General features: G+C 39.8%; 1 protein-coding gene across 15 annotated transcripts in view; it reads left to right on the forward strand.

Moving 5' to 3' along the window:
* The window catches only part of ptprfa (protein tyrosine phosphatase receptor type Fa), a 288,662-nt gene that overhangs the window by 114,044 nt on the left and 158,934 nt on the right, over window positions 1-15,684 (forward strand). For all 15 annotated transcript variants that reach the window (XM_072683950.1, XM_072683949.1, XM_072683951.1 and 12 more), the window contains 2 exons: window positions 2,999-3,144; window positions 5,757-5,898. In XM_072683950.1, coding sequence (XP_072540051.1) covers window positions 2,999-3,144; window positions 5,757-5,898 — 288 coding nt within the window. The remainder of the gene's footprint in view (window positions 1-2,998; window positions 3,145-5,756; window positions 5,899-15,684) is intronic.

The raw sequence follows: 15,684 nt of genomic DNA on the forward strand, positions 1-15,684 counted from the left end.
GCTTTGATAAGTCAGTCATGAAGAGAATTCATATTAGCCTTCTCACTCTTTAGTGTGTGTGTGTGTGTGTGGTTGGGAGTTCAGGAGTGTGGTATATCATACTAGGATTAGATAAATCAGCCGCTGTCCTTTCTCTACTGTGTTACTGGGCCACGGCTGCTTTATACCTGGGAAGGTATCATTATTAGATTCTGAGATGTTAACCACATAAACAGATGATCTGATCATCTTCACTGTATTTTGATTTGTACAGCCCTGTGCTATCTTTGTTGATATTTGAATAGTCCACAGTTGTGCTTGTTGTTTTGCAAGATCACAGGCAAAGCTTAATTACTCACTCATAACTACAGCTTTAGTCAGGTTAGTAACTGAACATTAGACCTGCAGGTAAAGAGATTAAAACACATATCACATAAATTAGAGTCTGATCTGAGGACCTGATAAGAGATATAAAGCCTGTTATGTAAGACATCACTTTAGTGGTCTTTGTGTAATAATGAAACAACCACACTATGATTATAACAAAGTGAGATAAGAATGTGTGTTTCGTTTAATAGTTCTGTTTATGTGTGTGTAGGGTGTGTGTGTTTTGCTGTAAACCTAAAAACCACACCAAGAAAGTCTGGGTGGTCATGACATCATTACTGTTTTGGACAAGGAAGGGAGAGAGAGAGAGATAGACAGACAGACAGACAGAGGGAAAAAGAAGTGGGAGGTAAACAGACAAAGAAGATCAAAAGAAAGATAAAAAAAAGAAGAAAGAAAGAGAGTGAGAGAAAAATAGAAAGATAGAAAACAGAGAGCTTGAATGAAAGGGAAAGAGAGATAGAGGATGGAATGAGTGTGAGAAAAGATAAAAAAAAATAATAATAATGTAAGAGCGAGAACAAGCTCACCCCCGCCCCCTTGTCTGTGTGTGTATGTGTGTGTGTGTTATGATCTGTTTGTTCCACCCTGCCATCCCGTACATGGCTGGAATCTTTAATTACGTGTCATCCTGCTGTTCCACTGCGCTTTCAGGACTGTTTGGGTTGCCATAGCACTTTCATAATACTGCACAGTGCTTAATTGCGCTTTTGATAGCTGTTGTTTCCCTGGATGAACTGAACTCAGAGACCTCAGGCTGTTCACTCTTATCTGGCCATTACTCAGCCAACTGAACGTGTTGAGTAGCATTTCACCCAGCATTAACGGCTGCCATGTGATCATGATACAGCCGCAAAGCTCCATTAACCAGTGAGAGAGTGGGGAAGGATTTCCCCTCTTGTTTCTCTGTGCGATTCATTTTAATATACATGTCCCCTCAAATGTTTTGGGAGACTTTACTTCTTTGGAAATTGAAATTGCTTTGTAATGTGACTTTGTAATGATGCAAAAATACCCATAGTCAGCCTGAGTGCCCTTGAGTGCATGACTTACATATCAGTTTAACCAAATCACCTTAATTGTAAGTAAAATATAAAATATGAAAAAAGTAGTTTCAGTTTTGCTTAACATACACATGCAATTTATATACAGTCACATTTACGTGATGTGATAAAGTACCAGAGACGTCATTTTAGCCTTCGGAGCCAAGGCCGAAAGTTCTGCTCTCATTCAGTGCTGTTGATCTGCGGTTAGCTCTGCTGACGAGGTCAGCCTACTGTAATGAGGGCAGAATACAGTCTAATTACAGACAATATAGAAAACATTGATGATAAAGAGACCAGCTCTGTTTACAGCAACAAGCAGTGCTCTCACACTCTCACAAATGAAACAGTAAAAGTAGGCAATAGCTTTATGATAGTGTTGGCTATGGCTTGTAAGCAGAGCAACATAAACACATTTGTAACTTAATTATTACTCCTGATTTTAAAGTCATTTGATTTAAGGATTGTCTGGTTGCTGATTATCTTTTGTTTGCTGATCAAGCCTTGTTATTTACCTTTTTCTCTCTGATCGAACACACGGATGGACCATCTGTGACTTATAGCTTGTAACCACACTTTTAGGGAACACCCTAAAGAAATGCCTACATAAACTACCTGTGTAGTATAGCTGGTGAAATAAAGGCAAGTGAAAAAAACAACAATATGACAAAAGATAGAACCCAATAGCCTTTACCAAATTATAATAATAATTAAAAAACAAGCAGATACCTAGAATACACACTGATCATGAAAGTCTTTGGTGTGATGAATGGGGTTGTGAAAAAAAAAGTGTGTGACAGTCCTTAGAGCTGGTTGCTGGCAGGTGAGGGTATGATGTGTCTGGATCTTAATTGGAGTTCCTAACAGCTCAGCTGAACTCCTAATAGTCCCCCAGACCAGGGCCAGTTACAAGCCACACGTTATTGCTATGTACAAGTCTCCTTCGGCACATGTAAAAAATGCAATGTGTGAGACCCAAACAAAACAACCCTGCCTTTAGTCTAGCATTAGCATTAGCTTAGCCTATGTACTTAGCACATCTAGCTAAAGATACAATAATATGATTGTATCTAGAAGGCAACAGTATAATACTTAAGAACAAAGATACTTACAGTGGACATGAAACCATTAGCTTCCCAGAACTTGTTAACCGGTTTGGTTACAAGCTAGTTTGGGCACCCTGGTCACCAGTTCATCCTAATCCAAAATCAGCTAAATATGGATTTAGATTTATTGTGTAATTAATGCTGTTAATTCTGAATTATAATGTGATAAGTAAATAGTCAATCAATGACAAGAAGTAATGCAAACTGTTAAGGGACATAAGCCACACACAACATAAAATATCTGGCTAAACTATATGTTAATGTGTGACATTGAGGTAATTTGGCAGTCGGAAAGTCTCTTTTTCTTAGTGAATGTTATTTTGCCTAATTAAACCAATAAATGTCAGCAGAACCATCTAAAAAATGTTAGTTAGGCCTCTCCAAATGTGTAGGGGCAGCATATTGTGATAACAGGTGATTTAATTAATTCCCTCGCTCTCTTTCTCACTTTCCTTTTTTTGTCTCACTCTGTCTCCTCTATAGGTATACCCAGTTTCATCAAGTCTCCTGTGGATCAGACAGGTATCTCTGGAGGCGTGGCGTCCTTTGTGTGCCAGGCAGGCGGGGAGCCAAAGCCACGCATCACCTGGATGAAAAAGGGGAAGAAAGTTAGCTCCCAGCGCTTTGAGGTGTGTGTAAATCAGTGTGTGTGTCCGAAACACCACTCACTAAATTATTTATTAGAAACACCACCTTGTGATTCCAGTCACTGGCCACTTTATTGTAGACTGCATAGTGCACAATTACAGACTGCAGCCCATCTGTTGCTTCACAATTCATCAGCTCCCTTCTAACTTATTCTGCCCTGATCAGTTCCTGACCACACTTTAACTGTCATGCAAATAATAAAGACCATAACCCTTTAGGGTCTATTGAAAAAAGCCAAAAAAAAGGTTTTAATTTTAAGAACTTACTTTTTTAAATAAAACACTAAAGAATGTAATTGCAAATCAGTTGTGTTTTATCGTTACTCGCATTAATCAAAAGAGTACTAAGCATTTACCCTTCAGAAGTGTGCTCTGAATGAGCTTGCAGGCTCACACACTTAAAAAAAACCCTCAGTGAATCCACCAATAAGGGCAGCCTGATGAATCTTTTTATGCAGTGCTAAAAAGTGCACAGTAGCACACACATAGCTCCTTTTTAGCATGACAAGAATGTGTCACAACTCCTCTGGTGACAGATTTAAACTTGTTGAAGGTAACACTGCCAGAGTTTTTAAATGTATTGCCAGCGAGACGTTGTTATGTTAAACTTTGAAGGCTGTTGGGGTGGCTGCGATGAAACCTGAAATAAATCTGCGTTTTCACTGTAGCTGCAAAAATCAAGGTCACCAAGGTAGAACTCTAAAATGACAGTGGAGCGCTTGACAATTTATGCTGACAAACTGTGCTTATAAACTGTTTTCAGAAAAAGGCTGAAACCCCACAAAACTATGTCTCAGGCATATTAATAACAAGAGCAAATATAATGATAAAGTTAAATAAACGGTTATCTAAAATCACACCGAGGGATGAACTGCAGATCATTCTAAGCAAGTTGAGCACTGCAGCATTACCATATTCTAGCCATTCTATCTATTCTAGCCGAATGTCAAATTAAATAGATCCATTAGAGCATGGATTCAGGGTGTAATGGTATGTGTATTTGTCCTGACCCGTCACAGTACAGACGTTGCAGTTCGGTGCATGCATTTGTATGGGGAGTATGCGCCTGCTTATGTGTGAAGATTGATAAAGTACTGCAGTGTCTGCTTCTTTCCAATCAGTAAGAGCTTTTTCCTCTGTGTTTTCTTTGAGAAAACTCCTTACAATTTACTACTTAACACTTCACGTCATTTAGAGCATTCCTATTTGTCTATTCATCCAGAATTATTTACATAGTGAACAAAACAGCTACAGGGTTCAAATGACAAAAAAAAAAAAAAAAAAAAAAAAAAATATATATATATATATATATATATATATATATATATATATATATATATATATATATACATGGTTTTCATTGGACAGCAGCGATATTTAATCTCTCCACAAAACAGGGAAAGCATCAGATAGTTGTTGTTGCTTTGTTGCCTGTTGAGTAAAATATGAGCTATTCCTAAAATAAAATCCCAACTTTAGCTTCTTTAACATTTGTAGGGCTGTATATCGACAAGAACCTAGAGATGCATTTTGTATTGCGCTAAAGGTATATGCATAAAATCTGAGAAAAAGCAAAGTTTACTTTGAGTCAGAACAGTGGGGCCTGAGGATAGTACAGCACTGCTATCTACCCCGTATGCGCTGTTACTTTTATTACACCATAAGGATTACTAATTGGTAACTACAGGCAAAGCAAAGCTAACTGGCTGAGCTATTCCTAATTTATAACTGTGGGGGGGCAGGAGCCACTGGTGGTCCTGAGGAGTTTAAGAGGTTAAACATTAATGTTTAACACAAAATGAACCACTGTCTGCCACCAATCTTTGCAAGTAACCTACTAATAAAGAATTGATATTGTGTTATGAGAATTAATACAGTATTGCATAATATTGCAATACTTTGATATATTTTACACCCCTAATCATTTGTTTGATATTCAGAAACATGTTTTATTTTGTTTTACCGTTGTTTTGTGTAATGACTTTGTGTAATGTCTGGTACCTCTCAACACCACTGCAAACTATTCATTTTTATATCAGGCATCTCTGAATGATTCAGTTATGCATAAGCATTGCAAAATCAGATGGAGGTTCCCTTAAAGTCCTTATTATTTGGGTGGTCTCTATAATAAACTTGGAATTTAGGAGGTCTACTATTAGCTGATCTCAGGTTTCATGTCATAAAGGATGACTGAAGTAATTGCATGCTCAGTGTGAGTGTATGTGTGTGTGTGCAGTGGGTTTAGATCCCAGTGATGCAACGCTCTCTTGTGTAACAACAACAAGTAGTGAAGGGTAGCAGAGGCTGCTGCTCAAAAACTGCTCTTCTGGTGGAAGATCAAACTGTGTAACTGTGTGTGTGTAGTTGATGGGTATGATCAAAGAAAAGGATGTGTGTGTGTGTGTGTGTGGTTATTCAGTACGTGTGTGTGTGTGTTTGACCTCTCCTTCTTTCATTGCAAAGCATGTATATAAAGATGAAGAGGGACTTCTGGGCCATTTGTTTGATGTCTCATGTGATATATACAGTATATATATATGTGTGTGTGTGTGTGTGTGTGTGTGTGTGTGTGTGTGTGTGTGTTTGTGTGTCAGGTGATTGAGTTTGATGATGGCTCAGGCTCGGTTTTGAGGATCCAGCCATTGAGGACACACAGAGACGAGGCGATTTATGAGTGTACAGCCACCAACAGCGTGGGAGAGATCAACACCAGTGCCAAACTGATTGTGCTGGAAGGTAAAACACACTCTACTCACTTACTGCCCACAGTCTCTCTCTCTCTCTCTCTCTCTCTCTCTCTCTCTCTCTCTCTCTCTCCACACACACTGACACTCCTCTCTCTGTGTGTCTGACTGTCCATACACATCTACATCTCTCCTTCTACTCCTCTTTCCCTCATCTCACTATGTCTCTCTCTCTCGCTCTCTCTCTCTCTCTCTCTCTCTCTCTCTCTCTCTCTCTCTCTCTCTGTCTCTCCCTCTTTCTTTGTCTTTCTCTCTTTCTGCTCTGGGATGTTATTGTTTGGCTGGTATTTTTTTAATTGGTCTGAACTTCTTGTCAGACCTGAGAAAAGGGAAACTTTCTGATGTGTATCATTCACGTGTGAGCGCAGTGTGTGCTTGAGCGTTGACGTCTCCATTTGATTACGCTTTCTGATGCTCGAATCTCTAGGAATTGGTTTTGCTGTGGCTTTCTTTTCTCCTCAGTGGAAAGATTAAAGATGAAGTCCAACAGAAATTATTTCATCCCCGCTCAGACTGATACAGAGTTTCCCCCTCAGAAATCTGTTTTCTTGGCACTCCCAGTTGGAGTATGTGTGTGTTGATGTGTGCAGTGTGTGAGATTTAGGGCCGATTTCGCCAGAGCTGGTTGAGGATCCGTGGCTGCAGGCTGTCACAGTCTGTGCCTTTTTTAAGCTTTTCTCGTTAAGTGCAGCTCTGGCACTCGGATAATTACTGCCTGCAGCGCAGGGGGTTGCACTGGAGCTGGATTTGCCCTGCTACAAAAAAAAGCAGCATCTTAACATGAGAAAATCTTTAATATGCATATAACTGCATATAATAAATCTATTCCAACTTAGAACGTTGGATGTTATCAGTGTATTTCTACACATTTACACATTTACACTTATTTTAACCCTCTGTAACGCTGGGCTTATTAGTCAGTTATTCACTTTTAGACGTATTATTCATTAGTTACTAGGAATTATTCATAAGGGCTGGCACAAACAGCAGCTTATTCGGAATGCCTTTGCAGATGCCTACGGGGCCCTGGCCCAGGCATCAGTCTGAACATTACGAAAACATTTGTCATACACCAGTCTCCACCTAATCCGCCCTCTTCCCAGATAAATGTAAAAGCTGACAACCATCCACAAGAAATAAATAAACAAAAAAATCTTAAATCCTTTTATTAGCTTGGCAGCATTTTCTCCACGATGGCAGACATTGACTATGAGAACAACCACTGCCACTGATGAGTTCTGCAAGTAAATCTTATGAAAAACTGAAGAAAACAAATCGTTGATGGTCATGACCTATCAAACATCTCTACAAAGCTTTTTTTCCTTTCCACCGTACAGTATTGTGCTGAAAAAGCAGTGGAATAATATCATCATTATTAGAGGTTCATCTGGAAAGAAAAAGCATTCGGCATAACCACCACAATAAGGTACACCATAATCAGTGTATGGGCTATATTAATAACACATGCATCCCCAAGCAAATATTGTATTCCTACATGGACAGCAGTATCCATGTGGGCAAAAAAAGAGGCAATGCAAAGTCTTGTTTGCTAATTAGAATTCATGCAGATATGGAGGAAGCTGACCAGTTACAGCTTTGAACAGAAATGTGTACAATGTCTTTCCCCTAGGGCCAAAAGTGCCGAATATATAGCATGTTTTATGTATCTTAAAGCAGGAAATTTAACATTAAAATCTCTAAAGGCAAAGATGTTGCCTCAAACCGCAATAAATGGAAGAAACTCATCCAAGGAGTAGCCACACTTCCTGAACAGGATGGCAGAGAAAAAGAGGAAAACAACCACAACTCCAACTCTTGTCCACATTGTCAAATAGCAGGCCTATGGCCTATTCAACCATCAGCAGACCCACCAATAAGCATTTTTTCAAAACCATCATTAAAAGCAGTAGTAAGTGTATTATAATTATCATTCCATGTTTCGTAACTGATCATAGTTGAAGGCATCTTACAGGTTACTGTAGTTAAAAGGATATCCAGGAGGAGTTAGTTTTAATTCAACCTGGATTAATTGATTTATTGATTGATAGTTTTAATTCAACCTGGATTAATTGATTAATTGACTGGTGATAGCGCAAATTAACTGAAATCAGTGATGTGAGCATATAAATTTGTTTTTTCTGTCTGATGCTAATAGGCTTTGCATAATGTGTAAGTAGACATACTTTGTATGATTCATTAAATCTGTTATGCTTCCATGGTATACCACCCTCTTATCACAGATTTTTCTCTGAGCACTTCTTCACTAAAAGAAGTGCTTCTACTTAAAGTGATTTAACGTGATTTCTTAGGCATCTTTGCTCTTTTAGCTTCAGTGGCTGTGTGGCAAGTGGTGCAGTTTGTTGTGCTCTGAGGCGAGGCAGAGATGCCTGGCAATTTATTTAAGGTACATTAAATCAGCTTTAAGCTTAAAAAAAAAGATGAAACTTGCAAATACTAAAATAGAAAAACAAATACCAGCATAATGAACAAATACTGGGGGTATCAGAATATTCTAAAGGTAATATGTATTTTATCTAAATATGAGAGCCAGGCCCTTAAATGTGTCCCCGCTTAGAGTTAAGGGTTAATATTGATACACTAATCTGATGTACTGGGTCAGTTTTGTGGACTGTAAAAGTGGCATTTTGTAAATTAAATTATGTATAATTCTGAAAAGAATATTGTCATATATATCACATCTACGCTGTGCTACACTGAGTCTGTGCTGTCGATTTGGGTTTTGGTTTGTGCCGGTTATGGTGTGATTGAACGTGTGGTATGGTTTCTTGGTACAGGACAAAAGACAAACTTATGAAGTTGTTTTGCGGAATGCCTACCTGTTTGGTTTTGTAACATACATTAATCCTGCAGAATCGGATTCAGAAATCAGGCTTATTTGCCGTAATGTCTCAGTGCTGATTCAGCAATTCAGTATGAATCAGCTGCAGTGTCTGTTTATACTCTTGCTTATTGCATTCTGTGTACATCTCTCTTCCTCTGCCTTAGGCAGACCTTTGCTTATGTTGCATATCATATCATTGCTCACATTGACTGTGGGTGGACGGTCAGTATTTTTTTAATTAATTTATTTATTTGTATAATTTATTTTATTTTTGTTTGCACAAGAAGGTATAGCAAACACAAGCAAGTGAAAAGAGAACAAAAAAGAGAAAAGGGTGTTGTACAAAGTACTTGAGGGAGAACGAAACTGAATTAATTAACATACAGACACAGAAATCACCCAGAATAAACACAAACCAGCTACATTTTGTATTTATAAAGAGTGCGAGTGGATGAGTTTTCATGTTTTATGAAGCCAAAGAGGCTAGTAGAGTTTTTTAGACAGTTCCAAATTGAAGGTCCTCTGTGAGAAAATGTAAACTGTCCAATTCACATCCTAAAGAGGTTGGCCCTTCGGGATGGCATCATACCAAATGTTCTCTCTTGATACCAATACTGAATATACAATATTAAAGCCTTGAGTTTCTGTCCATTTGCTGTAATTGAGTGGGTATATTTTCTTACAAAAAATTGCTAAGCAGGGACCTCACATCGGGAGATCACAGATTAGATCCACAGCCATTTGTGTAAGGAAGTTAATCATAATTTGCTTCCCTCCCTGTACCTGCATCAGTAAACACGATGCCAGCCAGTGCAGGCTTCCAGTTGTCCAGTGTTGTCCAGTGTTATCCAGGTTTTAAGTGATTGACTCTCATGAGGCACATACTAGCCTTTACCTTTCTGGCACTGTTAGTATTGTGTGACCGGGGTTCTACCTAGAGGGTGGGAATTGGAAATGACTAAATTTGAATTGGGAAAAAAACTGGCAAGCTTTGAAATTAGCTGACTACTCAATACAGGGCTAGGTTAGTTATACCCATCAATACTCATACATCTCATACACCATCTCTAGTCTTCATGCCTCAGAACCACAGAATCCTAAAGTATGTGTTTGTAATAAATATATAAATATATTTTTGATGTTTAGCTGTTTGTACTTGTACTAATCTACGTTAACTTTGTACACTATGCTGTGGTTCCTGGGCTTGGCAAGCAGTGTGTGTGCATGTGTGTTTGTGTGTATTTGTGTGTATTTTTGTGTTTTTCATTTTTGTGTATGTTTGTATTAAGAGGGCCTGCCGTTCTGACAAAGTTATCTTTCTATGCCTGTTTCTTCAACCTTGTAGATTTACACACACACACACACACATACACACACGGCCCACATGCAGGAGATATCTCTCACTGTGGGGTCGTGTTGTATGCTGTATTCTGCAGTGCTGTAGTGGAGCGTGTTTAGGCGTGTTGAATATGGAGGTGCTGATACTACATGCTGATAAGCGTCAAGCTTCTGCTTCATTGCCAAGTTCAGCTCCGAGACAAAATGCTGCCAGCTATGCCTGATTTAATCCAGCAAAAACACACAGAGACTCATAACCCTGCAGACATACAGGTAAACCCAATCCTCCAGTAAGGGATTTCAGCTAGAGAAAACATCTCTGAGATCTCAACAAAGATCTGACAAAACCAGCCAGTCCTAACCCAACCCAGACCTAACCCAAATGCTAGGTTTGGCGCACATGTATATTGTATAACATGTATATGTAGTGAAAAGTGAAGGTTTTCTGTTGTGTGTCTGACATGCTGTGTTACAGTTCTGATGTACTGTGTGTAATGTACAGAATGGACAGAGGTCAGAATGTCTTTGTTATAGGTATGACTATTGCTAGGCCTTACAAGCTGACTGAGATCTCTGTGATGGATCTGACTTGTTACGTGTTAAGGATCTGACATGCTGTGTGTTGTGGGACTGATGTGCTCTGTGTTCCAGGTCTGACTCAGGTGAATATTATGAACCAGTCTTAACTCACTCTGTGTTAGAGGTGTGAAGCAAGTTTCCAGCTATCATGCTCCAATGAGTCTCACATGGGTGGAACATACACTAGGTGGGTTCCATGTGGGCATGGGCTCTTAGTGGCTTTGTACATGTGTTGCTACTGGGACTAGTTGTGCTTCCCAAATGGGCACCATCGTTAAAATCCTACTCTAATCTCACATGGGTCCCATCTAGACCCATGTTTAACCCCTCTTGGTCCCATCACTGACCCTGGGGGGCATCCATATGTGGGGCCAACATAGAACCCACGGACAAAACCTTCTGGTTCTCAGTTGGGCTACCCATACAGGCTCCACTTGGGCGTGTTACCTAGGTTAATGTTATGGGTTTGGCTGGTCTGTTGCTGGTTTCAGTCAAGTCAGTGTTACAGGCCTTGCTCCACTTCATGCAGACAAGCCATTGCTGTCATGCAAGACTTTTCATCCCATTCTCTCTTCACTCCGGGGGCGAAAACCATCTGTCAGAACACACAAGTAGCCTCGTATTGATTTGAAATTCTGTGTTTGAAGATTACAGTCCTGCTCACACTATTATCAGGAAGACAGTCATTATAGCCTGTGGGAAAACAGCTGAGCCCTTAGATTTTCACTGCTGTTTATCTGAGCTTCTGAACAGTATGTAATCAAACGACAAGAGCAGATAAAGCAAAATGTGTCTTGAGGATCGTTATTGTGTGTTTGTGTGTGTGTGTGTGTGTGTGTGAGGGGATATATTAATTGCTACAATGGTCACTATTAGGGACAGGCATGAAAAAACTGAATTTTGCCTATGGTGCAAATATTCTTTACACAGTTCACAGACAACTGTGTGCACAGCCAACATCAACATCTTTAGCGATGGCACTATCAGCAATACCCAATACTGCTCTGTAGTCTGATCTGTACAACTTTTTAATATGAGTTGTTTTTAATTGCGTGTGGAGTTTCAGGCTAGATTTGTTACTAAATTGAATCAGATTATTTTTTCCTCTCTGATATCTGTTCCAACATTTTCTGCTGATATTAGCCTGTCAATACCGATTTGCCATCGCTACTCTTCATGCATCTATGCTGAATAACCTCCAATGGTTTTGTTAGTAATCAGATGAGTGAGTCACTAAAAAGGTGTGGGTGTGTATTTCCTCTCTCAGGAACATTAGAAAGGTGACAAAGTTGACTGATGCACTGCTGCACTTACTGACAGTACGTCGATGTGTACTTGACAGTAGGGCTCATATACAATATCTAGGCCAACTGCAATCAGGGAGAATGCTGTGATATTACTCATACTGAGTTTACTGAGTTGGACTGGAGTTTTTGACCGAAATGCAATCATATGCTCACAGCAATGTTTCAACATGTAATGTAAAACCTTCCCTGTAGACTACAGGTTGTTACTGCAGTAAAGTGTCTACCTGGTCGGACTTGACTATTGTATTGTATATAAGTATCGCATTAACACTTTTAATAAAAGCATCTTACCCACCAAGATAGAGCAACGGCGGTTCTACTTTCTGAGTCTCCCAGCCACAGAAGACTGAGGCATCTGTGGGGATTGAACCTCCCTATATTAGACAGTTGCATATATATATATATATATTAACCTTTGTTTGATGTTAAATATCACTAACGTTCATTTATCATGTAAGCACTAATTATATTTTAAGAAATAAATAAACATAAAAAAGAGTTTCTCCAATAGATGTCAGTGATAGGAGCTAACGTGACTATAGGCCCTTTTTCCAATTTGTTGTTGTGCACAAATGCATTTAAGTTCTAGAGAAATTAGCTGTTTTCCTGTGAAACAACACCATAGTGAGATGCATACAAACATTTGCAGCGAGCATTCACAGCTTTACATCAATTTGTCATATCTGCTAACTCTCCTAGTAGCCCATATGTCTGTTTATTACAGTTTAGTTCTGTTTACGCTATGCTGTTAATGCATAATAAGAAAAAAAAACTGTTAGAAGAAAAAGATGTACTTAATGTAATTTATCACACTCTCACACGTTCGTTCAACACACACACACACACACACACACACTTGCGCACACACACACACACACACACACACACACACACACTGTTGCTGATCCGTGTCATAGGTTTAATTTCCAGTGGTTGGCAGAGGCCCGGTCCCCTGCCGAGCTCAGTGAGAGTTTAGCAAAATAACAATTAGCCACCCAGCCATCAGGCAAGACCAGCCCATTTACCCTCACATAGTCTAACACACTCACACAAACACACTCACCCAGTCAGCCCACACACAAACTTGCTGCAGGCTGGAAACATGTGCTAAAGCTTTTCTACTGGTGAAAGAGTGACAGAGGTTTCCAGAACTTGTGTGTGGCTGTGGTCATTTGGAGGGGGCTATATGGGAGTGAGCTATTCAATGCACTATATAGCAGTGAAACGGCATGAATCAGTGAATTCATTTGGATGCTTTCTCATAATCAGCCTGCGGCTACATTTGAGGTTGACTAGGCTTCACCTTCACAGCAACAGTAGCATTTTTTTCACTGAAACAGCTTCAAGATTATTGTGATGCTCCACTGGTGTGTAGTGAGGAAAATAGTATCTATATTGTGGCTCTCCCAAGCTCAGAACACTGCTAGCTGCACTATGTAACTCTGGTGAAGTGGGCAGAACAACGCTCACGAGAGCTGAGTAACACTGAGTAACCTGAGTCGTATTCATGTAAAATCCTGTCAGTCCACGTGCTTCTTTCTCTTTCAGTGATGATTCTGTATCTCTTAAATGTCCAGAAATGGATGTAAGCATGTCCTTCTTGAGTGGCTTAAAGCATGAATGACACTTTCCTACTGTAGGGGGAGTCCAGGAGCAAGAAATACCAATTCTTGCATAATGCTGCTTTAACTCTTTAATCTCGTGATCAACCTCGTTCACTAGAAATTACAAGTAGACTGTGGGGGTTTGTAGTGCCTCAAAATGACTCTGCAATTGCATTTTACAATTTGGACAAGAGAGAAAAAATGTCCTTCACACTCACTAGTACCCTAAAATACAAATTGTGGTCACAACCGCATGTGAGCTTGTGTGTGCACGTTATCATAGATAAATGAATAGTGATATATATTCCCTTTCACATATGGCAAGGGATGCAGCTGAAACCACTGCTGTCTTTTCCACTCTGTAGAACTTTCTGGCAGGGAGGGAGGGAGGGAGGGAGGGAGGGAGGGAGGGAGAGAGAGAGAGAGAGAGAGAGAGAGAGAGAGAGAGAGAGAGAGAGAGAGAGAGAGAGAGAGAGAGAGAGAGAGAGAGAGAGAGAGAGAGAGAGAGAGAGAGAGAGAGAGAGAGAGAGAGAGAGAGAGAGAGAGAGAGAGAATGAGGGAGGTGTGGAAGAGTGTTGGTTGTAATGGAGGAGTCCAGAATAATCAAATATAAATGATGACCAGTCCCCTCACCACTGCACAGAGGAGAGGAGGAGAACAGAGAAGAGGAGAGCAGAAGGAAAGGAAGGAGAGAGAAAGAGTGGAAATAAATCCATAATAGATTTTAGATCCAAGGTGGCAGCACAGACGGCGATGTCGTTTCATAGCTCCCTCGTGATTCCGAACAGTAGCAGGAGAGGAGAAGAAAAGAGAGGGAGAGATTGGTGGTGGAGAATAGAGGAGAAGAGAAGAAATATAGGTGAGGAGAAGAGGAGAGGAGACGAAGAGAGAAGAGAAGAGGAGGAGGCACCTTATGAACACCAGTCAGTCATATGGAAAACGTTAACATACACACACACACTGAAACGTGCTGCTGTCATCATAGTACTCATAGCTCACTGCAGGGGGGCTCCAGCTCCACATTCAGATACATGCATGAATTATCCACAGCTTCATTCAGAAGAGAATGAAAAGAATAACTTCAGATAACCTTTTCTTGTTACAGTAACACACACACACACACACACACACACACGATTGTTTTACATAGTAAGGATCACCATAGCTGAATAATGCTTCACCTCACCCTGACCAGAGCCATTTTAACCATAATCCTAACCATTACTATATTCACTTTGACCTTAACTCGAACTCTTACCATATTAATCCTAAGCATAAACATAACCCTAACCACCTACATGGTAATCCTAACCATAACCATTCTAACCCAAAACCAAACCCATAATCATATCTATAGTAACCCTAAACTGCATTAAATCCCTAAACTTGACCCTAACCATATCCATACTAACTAAACCTAACCATACCTATATTAAACTATATTAAACCTGACCTTAACCCTAACTCTAACCATAGTAACCCAAACATGACCCTAACCATAGCCATAGTAATCATAACCCTAACCATAAACTTTCCATCCCTAAACGTAACCCTAACCTTATCCATAGTAACCTTAAACCTCCATTGTATCACTACACTTAACCCTAACCATATCCATACCAACCATAAACCTGTAACCAGAGTAATCCTAACCATACTAACCCTTACTTTAACCCTAACCAAAACCATGCTAACCCAAACCTAACCCTAACCATATCCATACCAACTTAACCCTTACCATAAGCATACTTATCTCATACCATCCTCACCTTACCTCTAACTCTAACCCTAGTAATTCTGACACTACCCATAACCAGTTACCCTAACCCTACTTACAACCATTGTAACCTTAAACGTAACCTTAACCCTAACCATAAACCTACTAACATTAAACCGTAATGTGGTTCTATCATTTTGAACACACACTGTTTTAAGCTTGTCTATGTTACTGGAACACACACACACACACACACACGTGCGTTTTTCGCTGCAGTGCAGCAGGCTCATGCTGTGTGTGAAGATGACATGTTTTTCGCTTAAAGCAACTCTATTTGAGGCAGCTGCTTCTGCTGGAGCTCGCAGAAGAAAGCAGAGGAGAGAGAGAGAGA

This window comes from Salminus brasiliensis, chromosome 7 (assembly GCF_030463535.1).
Source record: "Salminus brasiliensis chromosome 7, fSalBra1.hap2, whole genome shotgun sequence".
Classification (NCBI taxonomy): domain Eukaryota; kingdom Metazoa; phylum Chordata; class Actinopteri; order Characiformes; family Bryconidae; genus Salminus; species Salminus brasiliensis.